Source organism: Suricata suricatta, chromosome 1 (genome assembly GCF_006229205.1).
Source record: "Suricata suricatta isolate VVHF042 chromosome 1, meerkat_22Aug2017_6uvM2_HiC, whole genome shotgun sequence".
In the NCBI taxonomy this organism is placed as follows: domain Eukaryota; kingdom Metazoa; phylum Chordata; class Mammalia; order Carnivora; family Herpestidae; genus Suricata; species Suricata suricatta.
The window spans coordinates 151,904,405-151,930,760 of NC_043700.1; the positions used below are offsets into that span (position 1 = coordinate 151,904,405).

Here is a 26,356-nt window from a genome sequence, read left to right on the forward strand (position 1 = left end):
CTGTAAACAGTACTACTAGTTTGATGAGTTACGAAGTGACAAGCGTTCATAACACAAGGGAAAACAAGCTCTGGTCATACCACTTTTATTTACATCGTATCTGTTACATTGTTTATTCGATATAGAAAAAATAGGAATACACTCATAGTATTCTCTTTTAGTAACTCCACATTGTCATTGTCAAATATTGACTGTTTTTATATTGGGTTTCTTACCCAATAAAAAAAAAAGGGAGTGGGGGGAGAATGGACCTGGCAAGCAGTTCTTGCCAGGTTATAACAGTAATATGTTCCTCTTTAAACAACAACAGAAACTGATTTTTAAAAGACTTGTGATTAAACTGCTTACTGGCTTAAGGAAATATTTTAAAAGATAAAAATCAATCCATTCCTCCTTCAAGAAAAATGTTAAGGCAAACATCTTAAAAACAGCTCAGTGATCCAGGATAAAATGTATCCTCCTTATAGAGGGGTCAGTGCTAAAAGAAAATCAAGGGTAGACCCCACTGCCAATGGTTCAATGTATACCCTCTCCCACAAATAACTGAAAAAAAAAAAAACAAACAAAAAACCGGTGACCATATTAACATAATTGTGCTGGAGAAAAGAAAAATCCACACTTAGATGTCAGGGTTCTTTTAAAAATCCATGTTGCAAATAGAATCAATGATTATTTCTTTTGGACATAATACTTTCATTCAATGGGTCAAACTCGCAAATCAATGCTACAAAATACAGTCTTTTCCATCACTTTTAGTTATAATGTATACTATGTACATAAAGACAAGAGTTACTACCTATTTTAAACGAAATACAAATTAAAAAAACGGCTTGTTAAAAACCAGAATCGGGACTTATAAACAGTGCAGAAAATGCAAACGCCAAAAATACAATGCCTCCTATGATCGTCACTGTAAGAGAAAGAGAAACAAAGTGAAATAAGGCAAAATTCCTCTCGATAAGGGAGCTAAGATGTCACCCATTACCCTTCCAATCTGGTAAACCCTGAAAAGAAACATTCAGACCCCCATTAAGTGAAGCAGAGCACACTTAACATGCCTGGCCGTATGGTAATAACGCGCGGTGTCCCCAGTGCTGTCTTGAGAAATGGCAGTATTAAAATTGAGACTATGCTGATAAGCAGTAGAACTGTAACTTGGATTCCGTTTTTTGGCCCCACCAGCTACATAGGAGATTTTCCTAGATGGGATCCAGGAACACGGTCTCCACCTAGGCATCCCAGTCTTCTGAGACACCCCTTTAAGGCCAGAAAGTTTTATTTCCAACATGACGACTGTTTTACTTACGTTGATAAAAAGCTACCAAAAACCCAGTAAGGCTTTTAGATGAATTTTATTTTACTAACATCTACGTATGTGAGGAACAGTCCATGTTTGCAACAGTGGTGGCGATGAACTAGACCTCTGGAAGAGCCTCACCGCAGAGACCAGGTGTACTCCAGAATGAAAACTAAGACCCGGCTCCTCTTTTCTGATCTCTTAGCGATTACAGGAGTTAAAACAAATGGTATTTCCTTTGTAATTTAAAGCACAAAAGACTTACCGGTTCTGACGGAGATTTTCTGGGCTATCATTCTTCCTCCAATCACTGCCAGTCCGGTGCATAAGCAGTGGCCCACTGTCCCACCCACGGCCACGCCGTACGGGTCCTGGAAAACAAGCGTACCTGACGTTAACTTAAAGCAGTCGAAACTGTTACCTGAGACAGAGAACTATTAACCACCGGAAATGCAGCCGAGTAACAACAAAGCCTAAAACAGTTTTAAAAACGCAGGTGTGTAATTTATGAGAATTGTAAGAGCTCCTTGAAGGAACTTGTTCCAATTATGCCCAGGAGTCGAGCTAAAGGCAGAAGAAAAATTTCTAAGATCAAAATAACCCCAACTCCACCAGGCAGTGGTTGCCACTCTTCATTCTGGCAATACTTAGCTCCTACGTGACAAGTGCTGAGGAGACCCCCCCCTGCCCCCAGGCGGTGTCTGCTATTGGAGGAAACCAGCAGGTGTCCCTGTCTGTCTGTCTGTCTGTCTGTCTCTCTCTCTCTCTCTCTCTCTCTCTCACACACACCCCCCCCCCCTCCACTGTGCCTTGGGGCTTTAACTCCGGGCCAGGAACACGGTACTCATTCCCTAAATCCTTGCTACCAGAGCAAACTGGAAGCCCTCAGACCGGGGAAACCAGTGAAAAATTTCCAGAAAGGATAGCTCTGAAGGACAAGCAGGAAAATCTGACTTTGTTGTGTGGAGGAGAGAACATGCTAGAAGGCAAAAGGCCAGCAATAAGACACAACCGCGGAACAGGTTAACAAACATTTCCAGAGAGAACCAATGAGTCGCAGGAGAGGTCTATTCCCATCAACGAAGGTGGAGGCCAGCTCATGACGGACCTTATCGATACAAGCTTACTGGTTTACACGTTAAGACACCGGTTTTTAGCTGGAGAGTGACCGAATAGGAGGGGTATGCTCCTGTACAAGTCCGGTGCAGAGGATGAACTGGAGGGGAACAGGGTTAAAGGCAAGGTGCTCAGTGGGGGAGGCTGTGGCCTGGGTGGAGAAGGGAGACTGGACAAGAGCGGCAGGTGGATCTGAGAAATGGAGGAAGCAGAATAGTGATGTGTTAGGTGTCAGAAGAGAAAAATCAGGCATGACACCCATACTTCTCACCTATGGTCCTCTAGATAAATTATAGTAATACCAATGTGACTCACAAGGTTACTGGGGGCACCTGGGTGACTCAGCCGTTTAAGTGTCTGACTCTTGACTTCAGCCCAGGTCCTGATCCCCACGTCGGGCTGTGTGCTCACAGTGTGGAACTTGCTTTGGATTCTCTCTCTCTGCCCCTCCCCTGCTCGTGTGCTCTCTTTCGAAATAAATATTTTTTAAAAAGTAGAAGGAGTGAAGAAGGGGCTTATGGGTGCCGACAGGAGTTAAAAGTGGGAAAAATTCAGGAGTCCGTGGGGTTCAGTGGTAAATAAGCTACAGGACTGCAGAGAAGGCCCTGTGAGGAGGTGTGCAGACCAAGATGCTGATGATGACATAATAGTGAGAAAACCAACACTGACGGGATGATGGAGAGGAGCCCAAAGCGGAGCACCGTGGGGCCTGTGGGTGGCCGCGGGGAACGGGAGCCCCACGTCAACCTTAGGGTCCGGTGCCCTCAGAAAGCGAGAAAGAGCAACTCGTGCCCAGCCCTTGTGGGGGGGGGGGGCAGGGCAGCAGCTGGAGGGAAGCAGAAGCGAGGAGGGGGCGAAACTTCAGATGAGAAAGCCTCGTGCATGCTAAAATGCTCACAAAACTGGGCTGGGAGAAAGGCAGCTACGGGACTGAAGCGACAGAATGGGGACACGCAGGACAGGACTGCCGCTGAAGAGTGGGCACAGAAGAGAGGCGGACTCCTCCACGAACCACGTGAGGCAGAGCGGGGCTGCATTGCTCAAATTCTGTGCATTCAAACTTCGAGGCTGGCATCCATGAAAATGCTGTCACTCTATTTGAAAGTGGTGCTTGAAAAGTCACTGGATTAAATAAAATTAAATAGTTCCTTTAAAATAGAAGTTTTCGGCCTTTGTTCTTTGTCAAATTTATTTGACCCTGGAATCTCATCCCCCATTTTTTTTTTTTTGCTTAGAACCTAATTAAGGAAACTAACTTATGTTGGAAGCAGTAATTACGAAGAGTTCAAGACTAAAATGGACTGAACTGCATTTCAGCATAATTTATATGAAAAATTACCCGAAAAATGTTAGGAATATTAAGGGAAACACACAGGCCGTACTTCTGCCCCTGAAGCGCTCACAATATCCCCACGGGGCTGGTAGCGTGGCAAGTGGCTGGCGGTGTCTACACGCACTGTCTTGTTTCATCCCCGGAAGAACCCCATGAAGCAGGGAAAAGCCCTGTGTTCAGACAAGGGAACGGCGCAGCGGTGTGGTCACACAGCAGAGCACTCAAACCGCGTCGGCACACGCCTGGCTGCTGGGACGGGGCAGACCAAGGGGCCCACACGGACAGATCTGGACCTTTCAAAGCCACTCTGTGCCACACGGACGACAGTACTGAGAAAAATGCCACGATTTCCGCCGTCGTGACAGCGCACACTGGCAGGACCACCTCCACCATCGCTACCGCCACCAAAAGGTCACGTAGTTTCAAGTCCCAATCCTGGCAATCTGAAAGCCACTTAAAAAAGGTTTGAAATGAAGAAAACACTAGGGCGCAGCCCTTACAGTGGCGTTTAAAAAGGAAGCTTTAAAATACGGGACTCCGGTGAAAAACTCCGTTCCTTTTTTTCTTTTAATACAACATTTTTGATGCTTCTGACAAAAGAGCCCTGCCAACCCTTCAACCTGGCCTTCAACTCATTTTATATTTTCTTTTCTTTTTTTGTTTTATGTATTGTGTTTGGGAGGGGTGGAGGAGAGGGAGAGAGAACCCAAGCAGCCTCCACGCTGTCGGTGCACAGCCGGACTAGGGCTCGATCCCACAAACCCGCGAGATCATGACCTGAGCTAAAATCAAGAGTTGGACGCTCCGCTGACTGAGCCACCCAGGTGTCCCTTGTTTTGTATTTTCAACTGTGGCTTATGTTAAGGAACTTGCTCTTTTACAGAGGGCGCCTCCTAGGAGTTCAGGAACAAATTCGAATCTGCGCTGGTTATCTAAATCCTGCCATCAGATAAAGACCCCGTCTCAGCTAAGATCAGGAAGAGCCTGAAAAGTAGCCACAGGACTGCATTCCACAACCATCTCCTCAGTGGATCTTAACCGACCCCTGTGAACAATGAGACACCGCATGTAAAACTTTACTCTTCTCAAAAGAAAGACTAACATTTTAAAAGCAAACAAAAAACCAGCTTTTGTGAAAGTGCCGTTTGACATCTACAAACAAGATATGGTAGAAAATGCTAGAAGGCAGAGAACCTCAGCATCTGGATGGTTAGCGCAAAGGGCAGGACCAGGTGATCACGTCTCCCCTAGCCTGCCATTCCAGACCTTAGGATTCCGGGGCGAAGACTAGCAAGTTGTATATCAGAAATGAGTCAACTGCAATTGCACTACCCAGAGATAAGCACTGGGAACACTGATTTCCCGAATCTTCCATTCCATTCCAATATTCCCAGAGCTACGCAGAAATCAGTAAATAAATGAACTGATTCCTCCTGTGCTGGACAGTTTGGGTTGTTTGGGATTTTCCACTAAGTAATATTTTAGACAGTAAGCCCTGAAACACTTAAGTTCTAAGAAAAGCCAGAAAACCGAGTCGAGACGACCACCACCGTGTCACTGCCGCAAACCCGGAGGGAAGAGGGGTCAACAGAGAAGCCCAAAGACGGCCAGTCTGCGGGCTGGGCCACAGAGCACCATCTGCCTGCAGACGCTGGAGGCGGTTCACTTTAAAGAGAATCAGGATTACTAGGTCTACCAGTCTAACACGGGAGGCAGTCCCTCGGCCCAAGCGGCTGTGCAGGGTCCCGGGTGCGAGGCCAGGGGTCAGGCTGAGGTCCCACGGCAGTACAGAGGCGGTCATTTCTCAGGTCCTCTCACCTCTCTAGCTGCCAGCACGATCGTCGTCAGCTGGGAGCGGTCCCCCCATTCGGCTAAGAACGTCAGCGTGAGAGCCTGAATGAAGATGGGAGAGATGAAGTGCAGCCATCTCTTCTGGGGGATCGTCGTGCTTGTGCCCGTTTCGACATCTCCCGGTCCATTTAAGAGTTTAGTTCGTTGAAACTAAGTTAAAAAGAAAAAAGAGAGATAAGAGGCCCGGGAGGCAAATTAATCTTTCTTCTAAAAACTTTAGATTCTATGCAATACGCTCTAAGAAACTAAAATCATGTGAGCCCAGGGGCGCGGGGGTGGCTCAGTCGGTTAAGCATCGGACATCAGCTCAGGTCAAGACCTCAAAGTTTGTGGATTCGAGCCCTACATGGGGCTGGCAGCTCAGAGCCTGGAGCCTGCGTCAGATTCTGCGTCTCCCTCTCTCTCTGCTCCTCCCCCGCTCACTCTCTCTCTCTTAAAAAATAAACATTAAAAAACAAATTATGTGACCCCAAGCTTCTCTTTTGCACCACCTGTCCCACACAGCAACACACGCTATATTCTCGATCCTTCCATTCCTCCACCACAAAATCAATCAGTATTTACGGAAGAAATCTGTGAAATACAACCTCCAGCTCCTGCTTTGCGGGGGCTCAGGCCGGATCGCACAAGGTCGGCGTGCACGCCGGCGCCCTCCCCCACCGCACGCCCGTCCCTGCGGCTCCGCCCAGAGCGCGGAGCCCACGCGCCGCAGGGAGCGCTTTCCGGGAGCGCTTTCCGGTCCGGCAGTTAGTAGCGCCATGACTTACTTCTTCATCTTTTTTCTTTAATTCTGCTTGAACTTCTTCCAGTTCCTCTTGACCCTCATCTGGACTCATCTTTAAGCCTTCTCGAAGCATTCTAATGCCAAAAATGGCAAATAATGCGGTGGAGACATAGTACGTGTACACCCTGGGGATGACGGTGGTGGCGTAGCCGAACAGCACTGGGAGAGAACGCAGCGGCCGGGCGGTTAGTTAGCACACATCACAGAATCTGACTGCGAGACTCCACCGCGGGGCACTGCTCGCAGGGAAAAGCTCATCTCCTACATCATAACCTGGCTGGCCGCCCGTCACGCCAACTCTGAGGAGCAGGTTCGCTCTGATGCCCTCGACGGAGCCCGGCATCTTACAACCGGGAAGGCGCACCGCTTTCATACCTAAGTGGTGTTTCTCCATCACAAATCTTTACATTGCAAACTTCTTTAGGGAAGAATCAGGACAAGATTCTCAAATGATGCGTGTGATTCAAACTCTGCTCCTTTGTAATTATTTCAATATTTCTGATAAAAGAAAGCAAATCGTTCATTCCTATAACATGCCTTAAATAGTATTTACAACAGACTCAAATTTATTGGGTATCATTCTTTCCTGTCATTAAAGAAAGTGGACCGTTGTATAAGTCATTCAAAAACAACCTCGGAGCCATATCAAGAACCCTAATCCTAACTGTGAAACACTTAGACCAGTGTTATCAGTTCAGTATTTAACACTTAAAAACTATAAAAGGGCCAGAGGAGATTTTCATACAAGCAACAAATGCAATCACCCTTTACTTCCCATGTTCTTTTTATAAAATGGGTTCAACACTTAAAAATCTGCATGAATGCCAAATGTATCCATGCACAGGTAAAATAGTCCCAGGTCACTAGAACTACAAAATTGAAGATTTTAAAATCAAGTTTAGAAATACCAAATCTACACTTATGTCTACATCCTAATTATATGTATAAACATGTACATCTGCATACACATATATGTACACACACAACACAGACCTATTATTTTCTAGCTCTAGCCACTCAAAAGGCCACAAAGCAGACATCTCGGTCCTGAGCCCACGTGACCTCCAGGTCTTGGTGTTGGACAGCATTCCCCACTAAAAGGCTTCTCGGAACAACGGCTCATTCCAGGCCCGGGCAGACCAGGTAGAGGCTGAACCTGAGTCATCTTGCTGAATTAGAAAGTAAGGAGGGGCAGAAACTAAGATGGGAACATGACACAAGGACGCGGGGGCTGGCCTGGAGGGGCTTCCCCCTGCTAAATCTGGGACAATTTAAGCAACTTAGTTAGGTGATTACAACCCATTGAAGAAAATGAATTCCCAAGTTTATACTGATAAGAAAGAGACAAACCAATGGATGGGAGGGAGAGCTGTAAGCATGCCAGGGCCCACCGGCCACGGGGATGGGTGACCAGAGTCAGAAAGCCATCATTCTGCAATCACCAAGGTGAAGTTGAGATCATGGAAGATTCATTAGCCCTGAACAGTGGGGATTAGGGTGCTCCCTAAAGACTGTGTATTAGTTGCAGGGAAAGAGAAAAAGCACACAAGGAAAATCTTGACATCACTGAGGGACAGATGGACATCTTGTTCTTCCAGATAGGACACTCTCAGAGGGACAAATACCACCTAGGCAGTATTCTGGTCAAAAATGCATAACCTTAATCTAATCATGAGGAAACAGCAGGGAAACACAAAATGAGGAGCAATCCATTAAAAGGGGAAGGGCTGTAGTCGTTAAAAACTGTTACTATCATAAAACACAAGAAAAGGCTGTGGCAGTGTTTAAGAATAAAAGATTTTAAAAATGGGGAGTCTAGGGGTGCGTGGGTGGCTCAGTTGTTGAACGCCTGATCTTAGATCATGACCTCACGGTTTGTGGGTTTGAGCACCGCGCTGGGCTCTGTGCTGACAGCTTGGAGCCTGGAGCTGCTTCCAAGTCTGTTTCCCTCTCTCTCTGCCCCTCCCCCATGTACGCTCACTCACTCTCTCCCCCCCTCAAAAATGAAATCAACATTAAAAAGAAAAAGGGGCAGGACACCTGGGTGGCTCAGTCAGTTGAATGTACAACTACTGATTTCGGCTCAGGCCATGATCCCAGAGTTGTGGTGTCAGAGCCCAGGGTCGGAGCCTTGCGCTGGGCTCCATGCTGCGTGGGCCTGCTTAGATATTCTCTCTCTCTCTGCCCCTTCCCCAGCTTGCACATTATCTAAAATTTTAAAAATGTAAAGAGAAGAAAAAGACTAACAAGACAAAATGTAATACCCGGCCTAGACCAGCTCCTCCTCTGCGGGAGGGGGACCTGCTACAGAGCATATTAAATCAACTGATCAAACTAAAGTACAGACAGGAAAGCAGGTATCCGTCTATCCATGTGTATGAAGGTACATATGTGTACGTACCCACTTTATACATCTGCATGTAACATGTACACGTCACATACGTGTATAAATATATCCATAATGTACATAACTACACATACGATTTTATTTAGACATAGAGAGCTGCTAAAGCACCGGGGCAAAATGTTAACATCGCTGAATTTGGATAAAAGGGGTACAGGTGTTCTTTGTACTATTTTATTTTTGAAACTTTGTAAACTTACAATATTTTCCATAAAAGATTTTAAAATTTAAAAATGGAATGTAGTGAGCCTATTTTAAATTCTCCTAAACTCAGTTTCCCTTCTATCTTCAGATCATCTTCAAACACCCTGATACTTACTGATATGGCGCCATCCTTTCTGCCTTCTGCCTGACATCTCCACGGAGAGCAAGACTTACTTGCTTTATAGCTTTTTCCTTTCCTGGTCACTGCCCCTCTATTTCCTCTTTCCTTGGAAACTTTCCCTCAGACACTCAAGCTCTTTTGCTCTGGGAACGGTGAGACATTACTTCTCGTTAAGCAAAGATTTTGCAACCAGTCAGGACAGAGCAACAAATGTCCTGGTCCTTCTACACCGTGGCAATGTTCAAGTCCCAAGAAAAATCTGGAGTGAAGATAGAGACTTGGGACTCACGGACTTTCAGGTAATTAAACTGAGAACAGCTTAAGGACATTAGTGTGAAGGGGGAAAAATGGGCCACAGATAAAACTGGGGGGGGGGGAATGACTATTTAATGGTACAAAATGTTTTCTCAGAGAGACAGAAATACAATAAGCACACGAGGTCACAGAAGCCAAGAGAAGAGGCGGGGAATGCCCATGACTGCGGCCCACGGGCGCTCACGGAAATGAAAACGGACACCACTAACGGAAGCTGGTTGCTGAAGCCTATGCAAAGGTGTTAGAAGCAGAAATCAGAGTCCAAGGTGATAAGGAGAGAAATGGGAGAAAGGCAGTGAGGAGGAGGAAGAGCAGCAGTAATAAAACTCTAACACGGAGGCACCTGGGGGGCTCAGTGGTTAAGCGTCCGACTCCTGATTTCAGCTCAGGTCATGGTGTCGTTCATGGGATAAGCCCCGCATCAGGCTCTGTGCTGACAGTGCAAAGCCTGCTTGGGACTCTCTCCGTCTCTGTCCTTCTCCCACTCATGTTCTCTCTTAAAGTAAATAAATAAAAACATTACAACACCCCCCTCTGAAGCACATGAAGCTTCTCATCATGCTGTTGTCAGATGGCACAGCTAAGTGAGGGGCTGAGCGGGAATCTGACCGCAGGCGGCCGGCCTGGCTTGCTTAGCCCTCTGCTGGCGTAGGAGAGACTAGAGCCATAAGTGTGCTATCTCCGACCTGGGACTGACATACTCCCAGGGGACACGGATGAGTATTTTGCAAAAGAATCTATTTCCAGAGGTTCAACTTCCACATGTACTCTTTCTGAAACTCGTCCACCTAAAAACATGCTTCTGGTTAAGGAGTGCCGGGGCTCCCCTTTCTCACACCCCTTCCGGTTGCCGTCTGCCTCCTTCACAAGAAAGCCTTTCACCCGGGCTTCTATGGCGCACCTCCCGACACCAGGTGTCCTTGGACAGCAGAGGTGTCCTCAATTAAGGCATAAACTGGACACAGGGCTTTGGGTCTTCCCTGTCTTGAGAGTTTCCGGTAAGGTCATGACATCAGAAATCATTGCTGGAACTAATGGTCATAGCATTAGAAACGGGGTACCTGGGCCTTGATGGAAATGACAATTTTCACTGACAAATCGTGCCTCTTCCATTCCCAACCAGTGTAAACGACGCATGTTCCCTAAGGCAGTCTTGTTCCCGGAAGCACAGAGAGCATCAGAAGGAAATACTAAAGCCCTCGGTGTCTTATTTCGCCCCACGGCACTCGCATAGCTGGGTGCCATGCCTACCCAGCCACCCATCACCCACTTAGAAGAATTCTAAAGCAGATGGTTGTCAAGGGGATGTGTATCATGTTCACTGAAATTCAAAAACCAAGTCAAATGCTTTGTGACGCACAGTAAGCTGACGTAGATGATTTACTACGGACCTACCAGAACTGCTACAGCAATCAGGTAATGTGGCAGATGTTTCCCATACACCGAATGAGCTGAATCTGCAGCTCCACGGTTCTGGCAAAAATATACTTAAAATATGTGATGTGATACAATTTTTAAATAAAAGCCTTTATTGGCAAAAGTACACAAAATGAATGTTTCAATTTTCTCAATTATTTATAAATATAACCAGTTAAACAAAGTACTCTTAAGTAAAAGACTAACGTGTAGGGGCGCCTAGGGGGCTCAGTCAGTTAAGTGTCTGACTTCAGCTCAGGTCATGATCTCACAGTTCACGGGTTCAAGCCCCACGTCAGGCTCTGTGCTGACAGCAGATTCTGTGTCTCCCTCTCTGCTCCTCCCCTGCTCGTACTCACTCCGTCTCTCTCAAAAGTAAATAAACATTTAAAAAAAAATAGGTGTGCCTAGGTGGCTCAGTTGGTTAAGCAGCTGACTCTGATTTCAGGTCAGATCATGATCTTATGAATTCATGAGATCAAGCCCCACCTCGGGCTCTCTGCTGATAGCATAGATTCTCTCCCTCTCTCTCTGCCCCTCCCCACTTGTGCTCATGCACACGCTCTCCCCCCGTCAAAATAAAGGAGTAAGTCTACGGCCATACCACCCTGAACGCGCCTGATCTCGTCTGATCAAAATAAAGGAATAAGCATTAAAAAATAAAGATGAGAACTGAGGATAAACCTTGCTTAATTCTATGAACAGAAATATTCATCCAAGGACACATAGCTAATTTAAAAACAACAGTTCTATCATTTCATTAAGAGATGCATTTCCAGGCCGCCTGGGTGGCTCAGTCGGTTAAGCGTCCGGCTTCGGCTCAGGTCATGATCTCATGGTTCGTGGGTTCGAGCCCCGTGTCGGGCTCTGTGCTGACAGCTAGCTCAGAGCCTGGAGGCTGCTTCAGATTCTGTGTCTCCCTCTCTCTCTGACCCTCCCTTGCTCACGCTGTCTCTGTCTCTCAAAAAAAAAAAAAAAAAAAGACATGCATTTACAAGCTTTAAAACAATATGCTGGGTAGTATGATATATTAGTAAATATACGTAATACAAATGTATTTAGTTTGTTATATAGTTTACTTTGATCAACTATACTATTCTGTAAAAAATATTAATATTTGGAAACTTAACAAAGGAAACTGTATCTTTCAAAATTCACTTTATATGCATATTTTTTGCTTCAGGTAAACGACAGTGTGATCCATAAAAGATTTTCCAGCAGAAAGTTATAATCATTAGGGTAAAATTCTTTAAGGAAAACTATACCAGAATTTTTGCAACCCCTTAAACTTAAGATGACAAGTTTTAGCTAACTTCCATGTGAGAGGGGTGCAGAGCTTTTCCAAATAGTTCTGGAGACACAAGGAAAGGGTGTGCGGACCACAGGTGCCGTCCCCTAGGGCCACAGGCAGGGAGGGGCGAGGGGGGCGCAGGAGACTCTGGCAGGCCTCAGCCGGGGAAGAGCAGTGACCACAGGGAAGAGGTGGGGGACCCCAGGGCACAGGCTTCTGAGGAGGGAAAGGGCAGAGGGGCCAGCTTTCGAGTTACCCTCCAGGCCAGAAGTTTAAAACCTAAAATCCTCAGACATTATTCATACTCATTCCCCACACGTGACTTCACCATTTACAACTCTCTCCACTTTCCCTACTTCCTGTATCAGAATGTGCTTTTGAAGAAAAAAATTATTAGTATTATGAAATATGAATAATGAATGCTTTAACTTCTAAAATGTGTAAAGTGGACAAATGATTTTAGTTGTAAAATACTCATTTATTTTAGGTTTAAAACGACTTAAGCTTTGCCGGGGGTCCAAGCAGCGGGAACAGAGCCTGCTCTGTACTTGAAGAACTCAGCTTCAGATGTGAGAGCTGCTGAGGGGAGGAGGACCTCACGTCTCGCAGACCGCCGCCCTGCGAGGGAGGGAAGCGGCTTTATCGCTCCGTTCCACAGACGCGGCCCCTGGAGCCCGCAGGTTAGGGAACGTAACGTAAGGTTAGGCCACGCCCCTGCGTCAGGCTCCAACCCAAGTCTGGCCATAAGGGCAAAGCTCCCTCCTTTCCTCCCAGCCCGGGGTAGCTTCTGAATGAGAGACTCCACTGTTTAATTCCTTAGTGTTACACTTACTTTCGCCTGGTCTGACTCTCTGAAAAACTGAAGCCGATAGAACAGAAACATGAACTGCAAGTCTCAGAACATTTCATCCCTTTATTATAATAGTAAGAACAGCTTCACCAGACACAATAAACTGAAAGTGACTCCTCAGTGACTACCAAACATCCTGGTTTCCAACACGTCCCTGAAAGGTACTTGAGTCCTAGTTCTAAGATCAGATATAAATCTACCTGGACTGAAAAGAAAAAAATCAAGGAAAGATACACATGGCCGTAGCAAAGATAAAAACTAGTGAAGAAATAAAGAGTATGTGCCTTGGCTGTGAATAGCTGAAAATTTAATTTTAAAAGCACATCATGGTTTTCAGTGGTTTATGTACTGACACCATTTTCTGCCTACTAAATTCTGGAACCTGGGAACCAAACCGCAACCCAACTAGCTGGATGATTCCATGACTCCACGCCCCACACCATGCTTTCTGCCCAATGCTGTCAAGTCATTAGGGGGAAGAGCACACTCACCGGACAAGCAGGTCATCAAGCCCAGGGCAAGCATGGCCCCGGCCAGGACCGTCAGACGGTTGTAGCGCATGGCCATGATGGCGGCTATGAAAAATGTCTTATCGCCCAGCTCCGATACAATGATAACGGATATGGCAGCGACAAATGCATGGATAAATCCCAAATTTGTCTGGGTAGCTGGATCTTCTTTATTGGAATGAACCGGGGCAGCTGGTGTCAATCCTTTCTGAAATAAAAAAATATATATATGTATCAGCTACCTTTTGAAAAAAATCATTATTTTTGAATGTGAATTAAGGTTTTTTTCTGTCCTGGCCAGTAGACCTGTTTCCCAGCTAAGCACTCTGAAAGCCATTTGTTGTTTTTTCTTTTTCTTTTTTAATTTTTCTTAATGTTTGTTTATTTTTGAGAGAGCGCGAGAGACAGTATGAGCGGGGAAGGGACACTAAGAGAGGGAGACACGGAATCCAAAGCAGGCTCCAGGCTCTGAGCTTTATGTAGAGCCCAAACTCACAAACCAGAAAATCATGACTTGAACCAGTCAGACACCCAACCGACTGAGCCACCCAGGCGCCGCACTCTGAAAGCCATTTGTAATAACCAAAACCTCTAAGTGATGGATGCTACAAAACGGATCCAAGTACAAGTCTACAAAATAATTCTAAAAAAGAGAAAAAAGTGAGACCAGCTAGAGCCACATATTAAAACTACCTTATTTTCTTTTTTTAAAAATCTTTTTAAACATTCATTTATTTTTGAGAGACAGAGAGAGACAGATCATGAGCAGAGCAGGGCAGGGGCAGAGAGAGAGAGACACAGAATTAGAAGCAGGCTCCAGGCTCTGAGCTGTCAGCACAGAGCCCGACGCAGGGCTCGAACCCACAAACTGTGAGATCATGACCTGAGCCGAAGTTGAACATTCAACCAACTGAGCCACCCAGGCGCCCCCAAACTACCTTATTTTCTAAGTATTTGTGATTTGAGATTTAGTTCTCAGCTACATCTCACTCAAATTTTTACTTAAAACTTGAGTGGAAGAGCCAGGTATGTTTATCAAACATTCAGGTAACAGAAACCTGGGAGAGATTCCTTTAACACTTCAGAGGATCAAGAAGGATCCAGAAAGCTCTCAATAGACTAGAGCAAGAAATGGCTCCAGCTAAGATGAGGTTTAATGTAACTGGACATAAAAATATATAATAATTTATTCAACACCAAAAAAACCCCCATTAATTTGATTAAAAATGGCCAGAAGACCCAAAAAGGTATTTTTCCAAAGACATCCAGATGGCCGACAGGCACATGAAAAGACACTCCACATCACTCATCAGAAAATGTGAATCAAAACTATAATGAGATTATCACCATAATCTGTTCAGAATAGCTAGAATAAAAAAAGTCAAGAAGTGACAAGTGTTGGTGAGGGTGCGGAGAAATGGGAATGAGCCCTCCTGTACCTGGGGAGAATGCAAACTGGTGCGGCCGCTGTGGTTCGATTAAAAATAGAACTACCCTGTGACCCAGTAATTCTGCTACCGGGCATTCACCCACAGAAAACAAAAACACTAATCTGAAGAGATGTATGCACCCCTGTGTTCCCTGCAGCGTGATTTACAGTAGTCGAGGCAGGGTGGCAGCCTGTGTCCATCAGCAGACGGATGAATAAGGACGTGGTACACACATACGGCGGAGTATCGCTCGGCCATTAAAAAGTGATATCGTGTCATGTGCAACAGCATGGATGGACCTAGAAGGTGTTATGCTAAGTGACATAAGGGAAAGACAAAGATGTACGGTTTCACTTCTATGTGGAAAACCAAAACAAATGGATAAACAAAACAAAAAGCACGAACAGGCTCATAATTACTGAGAACTGTGCACAATGGAGCGAAGAAGTCACAGGACGAGAAGGTGCGGCACAGGGAAGATGGCCAGGGAACTGCAGTAGCCCTGCACGGGGACAGACGGCAGCTACCCCTGTGAGGCAGCAGAACAGAGTCGTCAGTCCCTGCGCCCTACGCCTGAGGCTAACGGAACACTGTGTCAGCTTCACTTCCGTAACAAAACTACAACTATTAAAAAATATACATAGATAGCTGAATATATGGATGGTCCTATGCTAACGTCTAAAAATATCCTCGGAGGTGTAATGTGGTCTAACAAAAAAGATAAACCAAAGTCTCGGTCGGCATTATGGTCATTTTAAGCTGAAAATGTGACCGAGCTCTAACAAGCAACAGGCACTTTAAGTACTTGAAACAGTTAGTGACAAATCCATTATCCTGTGCTGCTCAGCTCTTACCCAAAGTCTTGTACAGTTCTGGGGCAGCGCCAGGAAGAAGGCACTGCCCCCCGCCCCCCAAAAGATCATCCCAGACAGAAGAGGCTCTAAAACCAGGGACTGGCAAGCTACGTGGGACCAAGTCCAGCCTGTGTCAGTTAAGGGTATTTTTCTAATATTTTTAAAGGGTTGCAAAAAATAAATACAAAGACGGGCAGGAGGAGGAGGGCTGGAAGAAGGAAAGGAAAATTATGCAACAAAGACCTTACGTAGCTTCAAAACCTAAAATATGATCTGGCCCATTAAAAAAAGTTTGCCAATTCAGGCTCCAAGTAAGGGATTAGGAGGGCCTGGTGCCTGTTTCGATAACTGCGAAGTCTCCGTGTGTGCGTCTACTCTGTAGGACCCCAAGAAGTAGAACTAAGAGGTTGGGGGGGGGGGAGAATGGGGAGCGGCGGGTGCCTGGGTGGCTCAGTTGTTTAAGCCTCTGAGTCCTCATTTTGGCTCAGGTCATGACCTCAGGGTTCATTAGTTTGAGCCCGCATTGGGCTCCATCCACACTGACAGTGCGGAGCTTGCTTGGGATTCTCTATGTCTCTCTCTCTCTCTCTCTCTGACCCTCCCATACATGTCACACATGCTTGCTCTCTCTCAAAATAAATAAATAAAACTTTAAAAAAAAAAGTCACAGGTGGCAGGTTTGAGCTTAACACAGAGAAAAGACTTCTTCCCTGAGAGCCACCAGAAGCTGACCTGGGCCGCTGGCAAAGACACTCCCTCCTCAAGGTCACGTTCTGGGACAAGAACGACCACTTACAGGAAATGCGCTGTGTCAGGGCTCTGCAACCTGGGCCGTTTTGTCTCCCAGGGGTCTTTGGCAATGTCCAGAGACACTTTTGGTCGTCACACCTGAGGGGAAACTACTGGCAGCTGGAAGCCACCCACGCTGCTCTGGACACGACACGATGCACAGGAGGGTCCCCAACCCCAACACAGAAGCATGTCAGTAGTCCCCAGGCTGAGGCACTGCAGGCTAGATAAATCACCTGTGAATGTCTCTTCCAATCCTCACAGCCTATCTTTAATTTTAAAGCCCAAAATCTTAAGAAACCTGAGATTAAAAAAAAAAAAAAAAAAGGAAAACAACCCAAGAATACACGGTTTAAAAAAAATTTTTTTAAGTTTATTTTTGAGAGCGAGCAAGCAGGAGCATGCGTGAGGGGTGGGGAGAGACAGGGAGAGAGAGAATCCCAAGCAGGCTCCGCAATGTAAGCACAGAGCCCAATGTGGTGCTCGAACTCACCAACCAAATCAGCAGGACCTGAGCTGAAATCAAAAGAACACTTAACTGGCTGAGCCGCCCAGGCGCTCCAGAACACATGTGATTATTGACAGGGGAAAAACCTAAGTACACTTATTTACAAAAGGTCCTACTCAGAGATGTCAGAGACAAGAATAAAATCCTAAATTCTAAGCGTGCATGTCATTCCTCAACCAACAACATAAACTTGTCCCATTCCACAGTAAAGATCAGCAAGATTTAAGCAATTAGGAGACTGGAACTTTGAGCTACAAATTGGGGAAATTTAGTATTTTAGAAGACGTGTGGTGTTAGGATTAAATCAAAAAGGACAGCCTTGGACCGTTCACAGAAATTCTCGCTTTCTCTCCTTTACCATTTTAGTTCCATCTATACCAATGTTCCTTTAACACTGAGCCTCCTTTCTCTTCAAATACCCCGTAGCCATTAAGCCTCATAAAAAAACATAAGCATTTCCACTCGGCTCTCATTAATGCAACTGTTCTCCTCTCAGAGGCACCTTTTGTATGAAGAAACTTCACTGTGAAGCATGTATCATCTGAAATCCAAGAAAATGTTTAGGAATAAACTATACATTGCACATGATCAATTAGCTCCAAGCTCAAACAGAAAATTTTTACTTTTAAAAACAAAACAGTGACCAGAATTACATATTTTTATGGCTTTATAATCCCCTGCCATAAAGCCCTGGTCACGTTACTTAGCCTCTCTGTGGAAAATGAAGAGGACAAAATAAAACTTGCTTTATGAGTATGACAAGACAAAACTTGCTATATACAGAACACTAGAAACTCAACTTGCAGCTTTTATTATGTAACAGGCTGGTCTTGGATATCCAAAAAGATAGTGTGAAACCGCCAATCAGTGAGAAGAATTTAAAACCAAAGTATCAAGGTATTACAGGGGTCAATTCTTAAAACTTGCTAATCAACAGGGTCAGAAAATGACCGGCCACCATTCATTTGCTGTCAAATGCCTATGCCTAAGTGCTTACTGCGTGCACGGAGCAGCTCATCTCCTTGGTCTGACCCCCACTCAGGGTGACGTGTGGGGGTTAATACGTGGCTCTGCTACCAGAATGCCTGGTCCCCAGCCAAGGCGTTATCAGTCACTGTATGACCTTGGGCCGGGAGGTCTGGCTCCCTGTGTCTCCAGCTGCATTGTAAGGTGAGGGGTACCTTCACGTACGAGCTTGCTGTGTAGACTGACTGAGTACACGTAAAGGTGTCAGGATGATGCCTCGGACACAGCACGCGCTCAGTACAGGTACCGCGGCACACCACAACATGACCCGTTTAATCTTTGTAAAACTAAGTTCCTCATGTTACCTCGCTGTTCAAGAATGAGCCTTACAGTCCATACAGAAGGATAAGCCAGAGTAGCACTGTCCCATAGAAAATACTACAAGCCACATTAATTTAAATTTTCTGGCAGCCACATTTTAAAAAGTGAAAACAGATAAAATTATTTTTTTAAGTTTTTATTCCTTTATTTGAGAGACAGAGAGATAGAGCATGAGCAGGGGATGGACAAAGAGAGAGGGAGAGAGAACCCCAAGCAGGCTCCACGCTGTCAGCACGGAGCCCGACATGGGTCTCAATCTCACGAGCCATGAGATCATACCTGGGCCAAAACCGAGAGTCAGATGCCTCACCAACTGAGCCGCCCAGGCACCCCCAGATAAAATTATTTTTAGCAATGTTTTACTTATACCAATGTATCCAAAATACTCCTCCGGAAGCACAGCATTCTTTGTTTCCACACTAAGTCTTGGCACACTGTTGTCTCTCCGCTTGCCACACCCACCGCACGCACATCTCAGTGTGGACTAGCCACGTTTCCAGTGCGTAAGAACCGCCACAGCTCATGGCTCTGGTTCTGGGCTTCGGTGAGCACAAGCCTTCGTGGATGCAGCCCCACCGCCCCTCCTTGACTTCTCAAGACTCAACTGACCTAGAACCTCCGGAGCAAAGCCTAACCCAACAACTCCAGCCCCTAAGGACCCTGCTCCCCTCCAGTGAAAGCGAGTGCATACTGTGGGCAATGTGTCAGGCCCGGCACGGGATCGAAACAAAGTTTAAGACAGGAACACTCTAGGGAGTTGATCTTTTTGTATTAGAAGCATGTATAAATATAATGTTAAATTTGTAATAATAAAAGAAAAACAACAAAATGTCTATCAACAAGGAACTCGTTAAATAAATGGTAGCTCCACATATTAGATTACTATATTCTAAAATCAAGAATCAGCATCTTTTATATATACACGTTAATAAAAATCATTAAGATAATTTTACGTTGGGAAGAAAGCATGTATTATGTCTACAGTCATTGTATGTATACGTGTGGAGGGGCACGGAGGTAGGTAGATAGCGTGCAGACAGTTGCTAACACATGCCAAATCTCAGCAAGCAGTTATCCGTGGGGGTCCACAGGGAAGAAACCAGGATGACTAGAATAGGTGTCGGCAAACTTGTTCTTAAAGGGCCAAATATTTAATCTCATGGACCACAAAGTCTTTGTGATAACTACCCAACTCAGACGCTGTAGCTTGACAACAGCCATGGACAATACTTCCATGAATGGGCATGGCTCTGTTCCAATAAAAAACTTCTTTTACAAGACAAGGAGCCTGTGGTTAAGTGCAGGTTGCAGAGCCCTGAACTAGAACACCAGAAGAGGAGGAGATATACTGTTTCACTCAACATTCTTTTGTACCTTTTGGGTTTTGTTTTGCTTCTGTGTATTTTTACCATACACATAATTACAAACACCTGTTGTGCACCACTTCAAAAACATCTCTTGACCCAGTCTCTTCCCCACTTACAGAGAACCAGTTCCCTGAAGGCTGTAACTGGCTTTAGGCAGGTCCAGCCAGAAAGGAAGAGCTCTGTACTTATTCACTACCCGGAAGTATGGAGCAGTTAACACCTGTGGGGCAAGCTCTAACCAATGGGGGAAGTCGGCCCTGAAATTCATTTCATAAGCCTCCTTCAAGTTCTCAGCAGGATTCAGTACTGGCCACTCATGGAGTGACTAACTTGAAAACACACTGGGGTACATGCACCTACCTCATTCCCAGGACTGACAATCTGAAAGAACACAGGCATGTTCTGAGAACGGGGAGTAAACCATCAGATGAATGGCTGGGATAAGATAAGAAAGATAAATTGAGCCCTGACTGAGAATCCTGTGTGTGTGTAGACCGGCCCAGAGGCAAGCAGGAAGCTCTTAAAAGTTTCTGAGGAGGCATCACAAAATGATTAAGACACTGTGACTAACAGATCAGGGCAGAGAGTAGAGAATGATTGCCACTAGACCAACTCATGAGGTCAGCTGCTAAGACCATTTGAAGACAGACTAGGGAAGGGAAGATTCTGCACATGATGGAAAGGAAAACTATCAATAGAACTTTAAAAGGGGGGGGGGACCCAAGATGATGGTACAGTTTTCTGCTGCGTTTACTGGGAGAAATATTTGGATTCCTACAAAGTAAGTGGGAAAGAGGAATAAAATAAGGGTTTTGGTTTCAGACACGTTCAACGTAAGGCAGTACAAAGCATTTCAAATGAAAGTTTCCAAGAGGCCTTCAGAACCAGGACACCTGATTTGAGGCCAACACAGCCTTGAGGTATGTGTCTGGTTGCTGGAAGCCTCAGTTATCAGCTAGAGTCTGGCAGGGAGAGATTTCCAAGGGAGAGGGAGATTAGATTAAGTGGGAAAATGAGACTTAGAGAATGTCTATACTTAGGGAAAGGGGAGGAAGGGGAAACAAAAGAACAACAAAACTGTCTTGGATATTTATAGCGCCAGGCAGCCAAGCCCCACAGATGGTCAGGTCGGGGGCAGTCACCATTTGCTGAGCTACTAACTAGATGCCAAATTTTTATTGTTTTACTTGATACTCAAAAACCGGAGAACTATTATCTCAACTGAACATAAGATGGAAGCTTACCAAGACCCAAATTCAAACAGCCAAAACGGGGTAGGACTCTCAAAGAGGAAGGTTAACAGTGTGAAAAGAGAACTGACAAGGCCCCTGGGTGAGGCAGGTCAACGGGCTTTAGGTATCCTTCAAAAACAGAGTTCCAGTGAAAAGACGGGGACTGAAGTCGGATAAAGGGAAGACTACAGCAAAGTGAAGCAGCAGTTAATCCCCTAGTTAGAAATTCGGTCTGTAAAACTGAAGAAGAGAAACTAGTACAATCAAGTAGTTAAATAGACAGCCTTTCCCCCCTTTCCCAAATAGGAGAAAGCTGTAGCCATGTGTCAGCACACAAAAAGAAGCCAATGAAAGGGAGAGAATCAAGACCCTGAGGAAGGAATGTACCGGAGGTCAGAAAAGAACAGGCACAAGGACACAGAGCAGAGGCAGGGAAAGGATGACAGTCCTGTCCCATTTGTGGAGAGAGACAGAAAGTGTGGGCAAAGAAGCACTTACATCAATGCTGCAAGAGGGTTTTAGCCAGGGAACGCATTCTAGTATTCACCATTCAGTTACAGCGTTAGAACAGGGCAAGTAATGAAACACCAGAGTTTTCCTTGCTGCAGAAACCACTATTTCAGTATTTTAATTTGGGCCTGGGACACAAATTATTTGCATCTTGAGAGTAGAGTCAACACCTTATAATTTAAAAAAAATTTTGCTGAATAAAACTCATATTTATTCAAAATTGGTTCCAAATGGAAAAAGTGCAGGGGGGGGAAGTTCCCTTATTTAGAAAGTACCCTTACACTTTCCTGATCTTCAAGAGAATAAAATGACAACACTGAAAACAGTAATTCGTACTTGAGTCATACAATTCAAATGAACACGTGACGGCGAGAAAATAAAGCTTCATGGGAGTCTCCAGCTACACATGAGGAAACCTGAGATGAAGACGCTTCCCATGAAACCTAGTCTAGGCAGCTACCCGGAGAGAGGCTGATATCCTTGCAAGAACACAAAAATAAAGTCGTTCAACAAGTTATCACACAACAGGTGAATTTGGGGATAAAGATGTCTAGAGGAAAATGCTTAGAATGGGCTTAGAACTGTCTCCTTGCCATTATTTTATTGTATCAAGTCAGAAAAGCCTTTTCCAGAGTGTAGGAAAATGTGCACAAAAATATACATGCAACTTAAATAAAGTACCATGGATAAACCTGGTTTTAAGAGATTGTATTTAAAAAAAGATAAAATTTTATATTTTATTATAAATTTTCACGATCATGTATATTACTTTTATTTGCGAATGGTTAGGTTTGTTTATTATTATTACTTTTTTGTGTGTGAGAAAGAAATGGGGAGGGTGACAGAGAAAGAGGGAGAGAAAGAACCTCAAGCAGGCTCCAAACTCAGCATGGAGCCTGCCACAGGGCTCAATCCCACAACCCTGGGATCAGGACTTGAGGTGAAATAGAGTCAGATGCTCACCTGAATAAGCCATGCAGGCACCCCTATTTTTTAATATTTTATTTTTTAATGTTACTTGTTAATTCGTATTAGAATGCTACATACTTAACAATTAGGTTTTTATAAATAAATTTTTAAAAACTTTTTAAATTTAATTCTGAGAGAGCTACAGAGAGAGAATGCAAGGGAGGGGCAGAGAGGGGGGACAGAGAGAGAATCCCAAGCAGGCTCCACAGTCTCAGTGCAGAGCCCAATGCGGAGCTCAAACTCATGAACCATGAGATCATGACCTGAGTCAAAAAAAACCAAGATGCTTAACGGACTGAGCCACCCAGGCACCTCATAAATACATTTTTTAAGTGTATTTATTTTGAGAGAGAGAGAGGCAGAGAGACAGAGAGAGACAGAGAGCGTGCGCGCACGAGAGAGAGCATGCACAAGCAAGGGAGTAGAGAGGGAGAGAGAGAATCCCAATCAGGCTCCGTGCTGCTGAGCCTGACCTGGGGCTCCATCTCCCAAATCCTGAGATATTGACCTGAGCCAAAATGAAGAGTCAGACACCTAAGCGACTGAGCAACCCAAACACCCCAAAACATTTTGTTTTAATGAGTTTAACAACTTTATTTTTATATATGTTATTGTTTGGTAATATATTTAAAAATTGAGATTTGAAATGTGTTAAATATATTTAGTTTCACTAACTTTTTTTTAAATGAGTCGCTTTGAGGATAAAATAGCACCAGGTAAATTTAGTAACATAAGGATCACTTCATTTTGCCACAGCAATCAAGAGCAGGCCAGAGTCACGTGACAGCCTCTAGCTCCGCTGTAAAGAGGCTAGACTTGGGAGGCTGGGCTGGATGGAGGAGTGCAACGTCATCAAAACGGGAAAAAGTTTAAAATACTGCACGGAAGGCTTCTCACAGTTCTAAGAAAAGAAATGCCAAGAAACAGTAAACCAGAAATACAATAACACGACTTGGTACTGGGTGAGGTAACAGGCTTTCGTGGCTTTATCAACCGTGCTCTGCAGCCAGAGTTCTTTGGACTTCCAGAACACGCAGCAAATTATAAACTGCTTGACGGCCCTCACGAAAGGGACTTAATGCTCCTTGTGTTACTTGCTCTGTCCAGGGGAAGAATAAGAAAAAAACCTAAGTCACTAGAAGCATAAACTGCATAAAGAAAGGACCCAAAGTGGTCAACAACTACTCCTTCCATGGCTTTGTAAACTGGGGCTTGAGTACAGAATGAACACCCCCCCCAACTTTTTTACCTGATTATAGAAGGAAAAAAAAAAAAAAAACAACCAATGTACAAAGCCCTCTCAGAATTTCAGTGATCTTGCTTCAAAGCACCCTGTGAGATATAACTACATTATTATAATTTATCTCACACCTGAATGCCTACTAATGAAGGAAATTTTTCCTCCTTCACTTTCAAAAGTTCACTCTCACACAGTGGCAACAAAAAAAGTAAATTTAAATACCCTGCCCTTTTAAAAAGATGCAGCTACTTGATGCAGCTACAAAGCAAAATGGCTGAAACTTATAGCTATCCAGCAATGTTCGGCCCTTGCTTACATGGTTATAGACTGAACCCTGACCATATCTTACCTTTACTAACCGTACAAAAAAGCAAATGATGCTTCTATTACATAGTTCAGAAAATATGACAGAAAAATCTCTTCCAACATGCTGCAGGAGAGAAAAAACCCTGAGCCATATCAAAAATTAGATGAAAATACAGTTAAAGTAATTAGATTCTACTACAATAGAGAATTTAGAATAAATCCCTATCTTAAAAGAACCACCGAGATACAGGTGATCTGTGAGCAACGTGGGGTTAGGGGTGCTAAGCCCCTGGACAGTGGAAAATCTGCAGAGAATTTTGGACTGCCCAAAAACTCAACTACTAATAGCCTACTGTTAACAAGAAGGCTTACAGATACCATCAACTGATATCCATAAACACGTACTATTATACTTATAATAAAGTCAGGGAAAAGAAAATGTTAAAATCATAAGAGAGTATATTTACAGGATTGAATTGAAAAAAAAAATCCATGTGTAACTGGACCTTCAAACCCATTGTTCAAGGGTCAACTGTGTATCAAAATATTAAAGACAAAAATCATTATTATATTGTGCCTGCCCCTTCTTCACATCTTCAGTTTTAAAGACAAGGATCCTTAAAACCACTTAATACAGTCACTGCACACTGATGCCTTTATTTTACAAGGCTAGATTTCCCCGAGCTATCTAAAAGGATATTATTTTATTAAAAATTAATGATTTATTTTTGAGAAAGAGACAAAGCATGATGGGGGGAGGGGCAGAGATAGGGAGACACAGAATCCCAAAGAGGCTCCAGCCTCCCAGCTGTTAGCACAGAGCCCCACGTGGGGCTCAAACTCACCCACGAACCGCAAGATCATGACCTGAGCCAGTGAGATGCATATGAGCCACCCAGGTGCCTAAAAGGGTATTATTAGTAGCCACACCTACCACCATTTATATCTCAAAAATCACTACAGGACTGGAGCTCTGATGAAAAGGCCTGGGAAGTGACATTCAGAATCTCTCTCACTCACAAAGTTACTTAACCCAAACGAGTATCCCTTGAAGTTAGTAAGTTAATGACAGATGAGGAATTTAAATGACAGAAGGCTACATGATAAACACTAAGAATAAATTGCATGAATCAGCATTTCAGTTCAATTTCAGAAGTGGCAAAGGCGAGCAGGGTCAGCTGAACCCAGGGATGGGCAGACAAGAGAAATCACGTTTAACCCGTAAATTATGGGGAAGTGTTCACAGACGCCAGGTATCAGCGGGTTCCTGAAAGATGGGAAAGGTTCTGACCGGTTGGCTCCTGGTTCACGGAAGCCTTTTTTAGGGAGACTGTCAGCTGGGGCGCGTCTGAGGTTAGAATGGTGTATTACTGCATATGAGCAAGGGTGTGGTAGGTAAAAAGCCTGGGGCCAAATCAGGAAGAAACCTCAACATCCCGCAGAAGAGGAGGGACTGAAGGCAGGATGTGGGGGCAATTCACTGAGGATTTTTGGGAAGTAAAACAAAATTCAATTTTAGAAAGATTAGTTAGGCAGCGACGGCCGAATGTAGCCTGGAAGGCTGAGCGCCCAACCTCTCCTACCGGAAGAGACCAAAGAGGCCTCAACTCAGAGTTCACAATGGAAATGAGTAAGTTTCCCTGATCCAGAGGAGCCACTTAAAACTCCCGCCGAGGTTTTGAATACAAATGATTAAGTGATTCTATTCGCATAAATTAAAGTCGTTAACAAGGCCAAAGGACAGGCTTAGGATACGCTGATGAATTTAGTTTTGGCATCCCATACGTGCATTATTCCTCTCCGTTCCTGAGAACTATTTCCTGCAAGCCAGAGCACGTTTTTAAAAAGTGAGAACCACTCTTCATAATCCATATATATTTGGCAAAACCCACAGGTCATGCAAAGCTGAATCTGGGTAGGCAGTTGGGGATGGGCCGTTTCAACAATGAAATGGCCGATGTTCTTATCCCCAGGGAATACGAAACGCCTCCCACTGTCCTCTGTTAAAAACTTTCTACCCGGGATGAGTATTTGCAGCTCTTTAGGACACGTCTGATCATCAAAACGCCCTTCCGTCAACAGCATCCCGATGCTCCCGGACTGGAGGGTCACAGCGGGCTCCCTGCTGGGCGCTCCCATCCCCTCCCCCATAAGGAGCCAAGCGAGGCCCAGCCCGACGCGGGAAGGGCCCTCCGCTTACTCCACCCCGAGGAGCCGCGGCGGGCTCCCCTCCCCCCGCCGGCAGGCGGGGGCGGGCGCGGCGCTCCCGGCGGTCGCGAGCCTGGTACCCGGTGCACCGGTTCCGCAGCCGGC

At 44.9% G+C, this 26,356-nt stretch overlaps 1 protein-coding gene across 2 annotated transcripts; it reads right to left on the reverse strand.

Moving 5' to 3' along the window:
• Positions 1 to 69: 69 nt before the first annotated feature.
• TMEM165 (transmembrane protein 165) lies at positions 70 to 26,118 on the reverse strand. Of its 2 annotated transcripts, none has more exons than XM_029945682.1 (6): positions 26,062 to 26,118; positions 13,474 to 13,699; positions 6,365 to 6,540; positions 5,565 to 5,747; positions 1,563 to 1,668; positions 70 to 910 (listed from the first exon to the last, which is right to left on the reverse strand). In XM_029945682.1, the coding sequence occupies exons 1-6, from the start codon at positions 26,101 to 26,103 to the stop codon at positions 834 to 836; spliced, it is 810 nt and encodes a 269-aa protein (XP_029801542.1). In that variant the 5' UTR covers positions 26,104 to 26,118; the 3' UTR covers positions 70 to 833. The 2 variants fall into 2 exon arrangements, with proteins under 2 accessions (XP_029801542.1, XP_029801543.1); XM_029945683.1 differs by lacking the exon at positions 26,062 to 26,118 and adding an exon at positions 20,147 to 20,188.
• Positions 26,119 to 26,356: the final 238 nt, after the last annotated feature.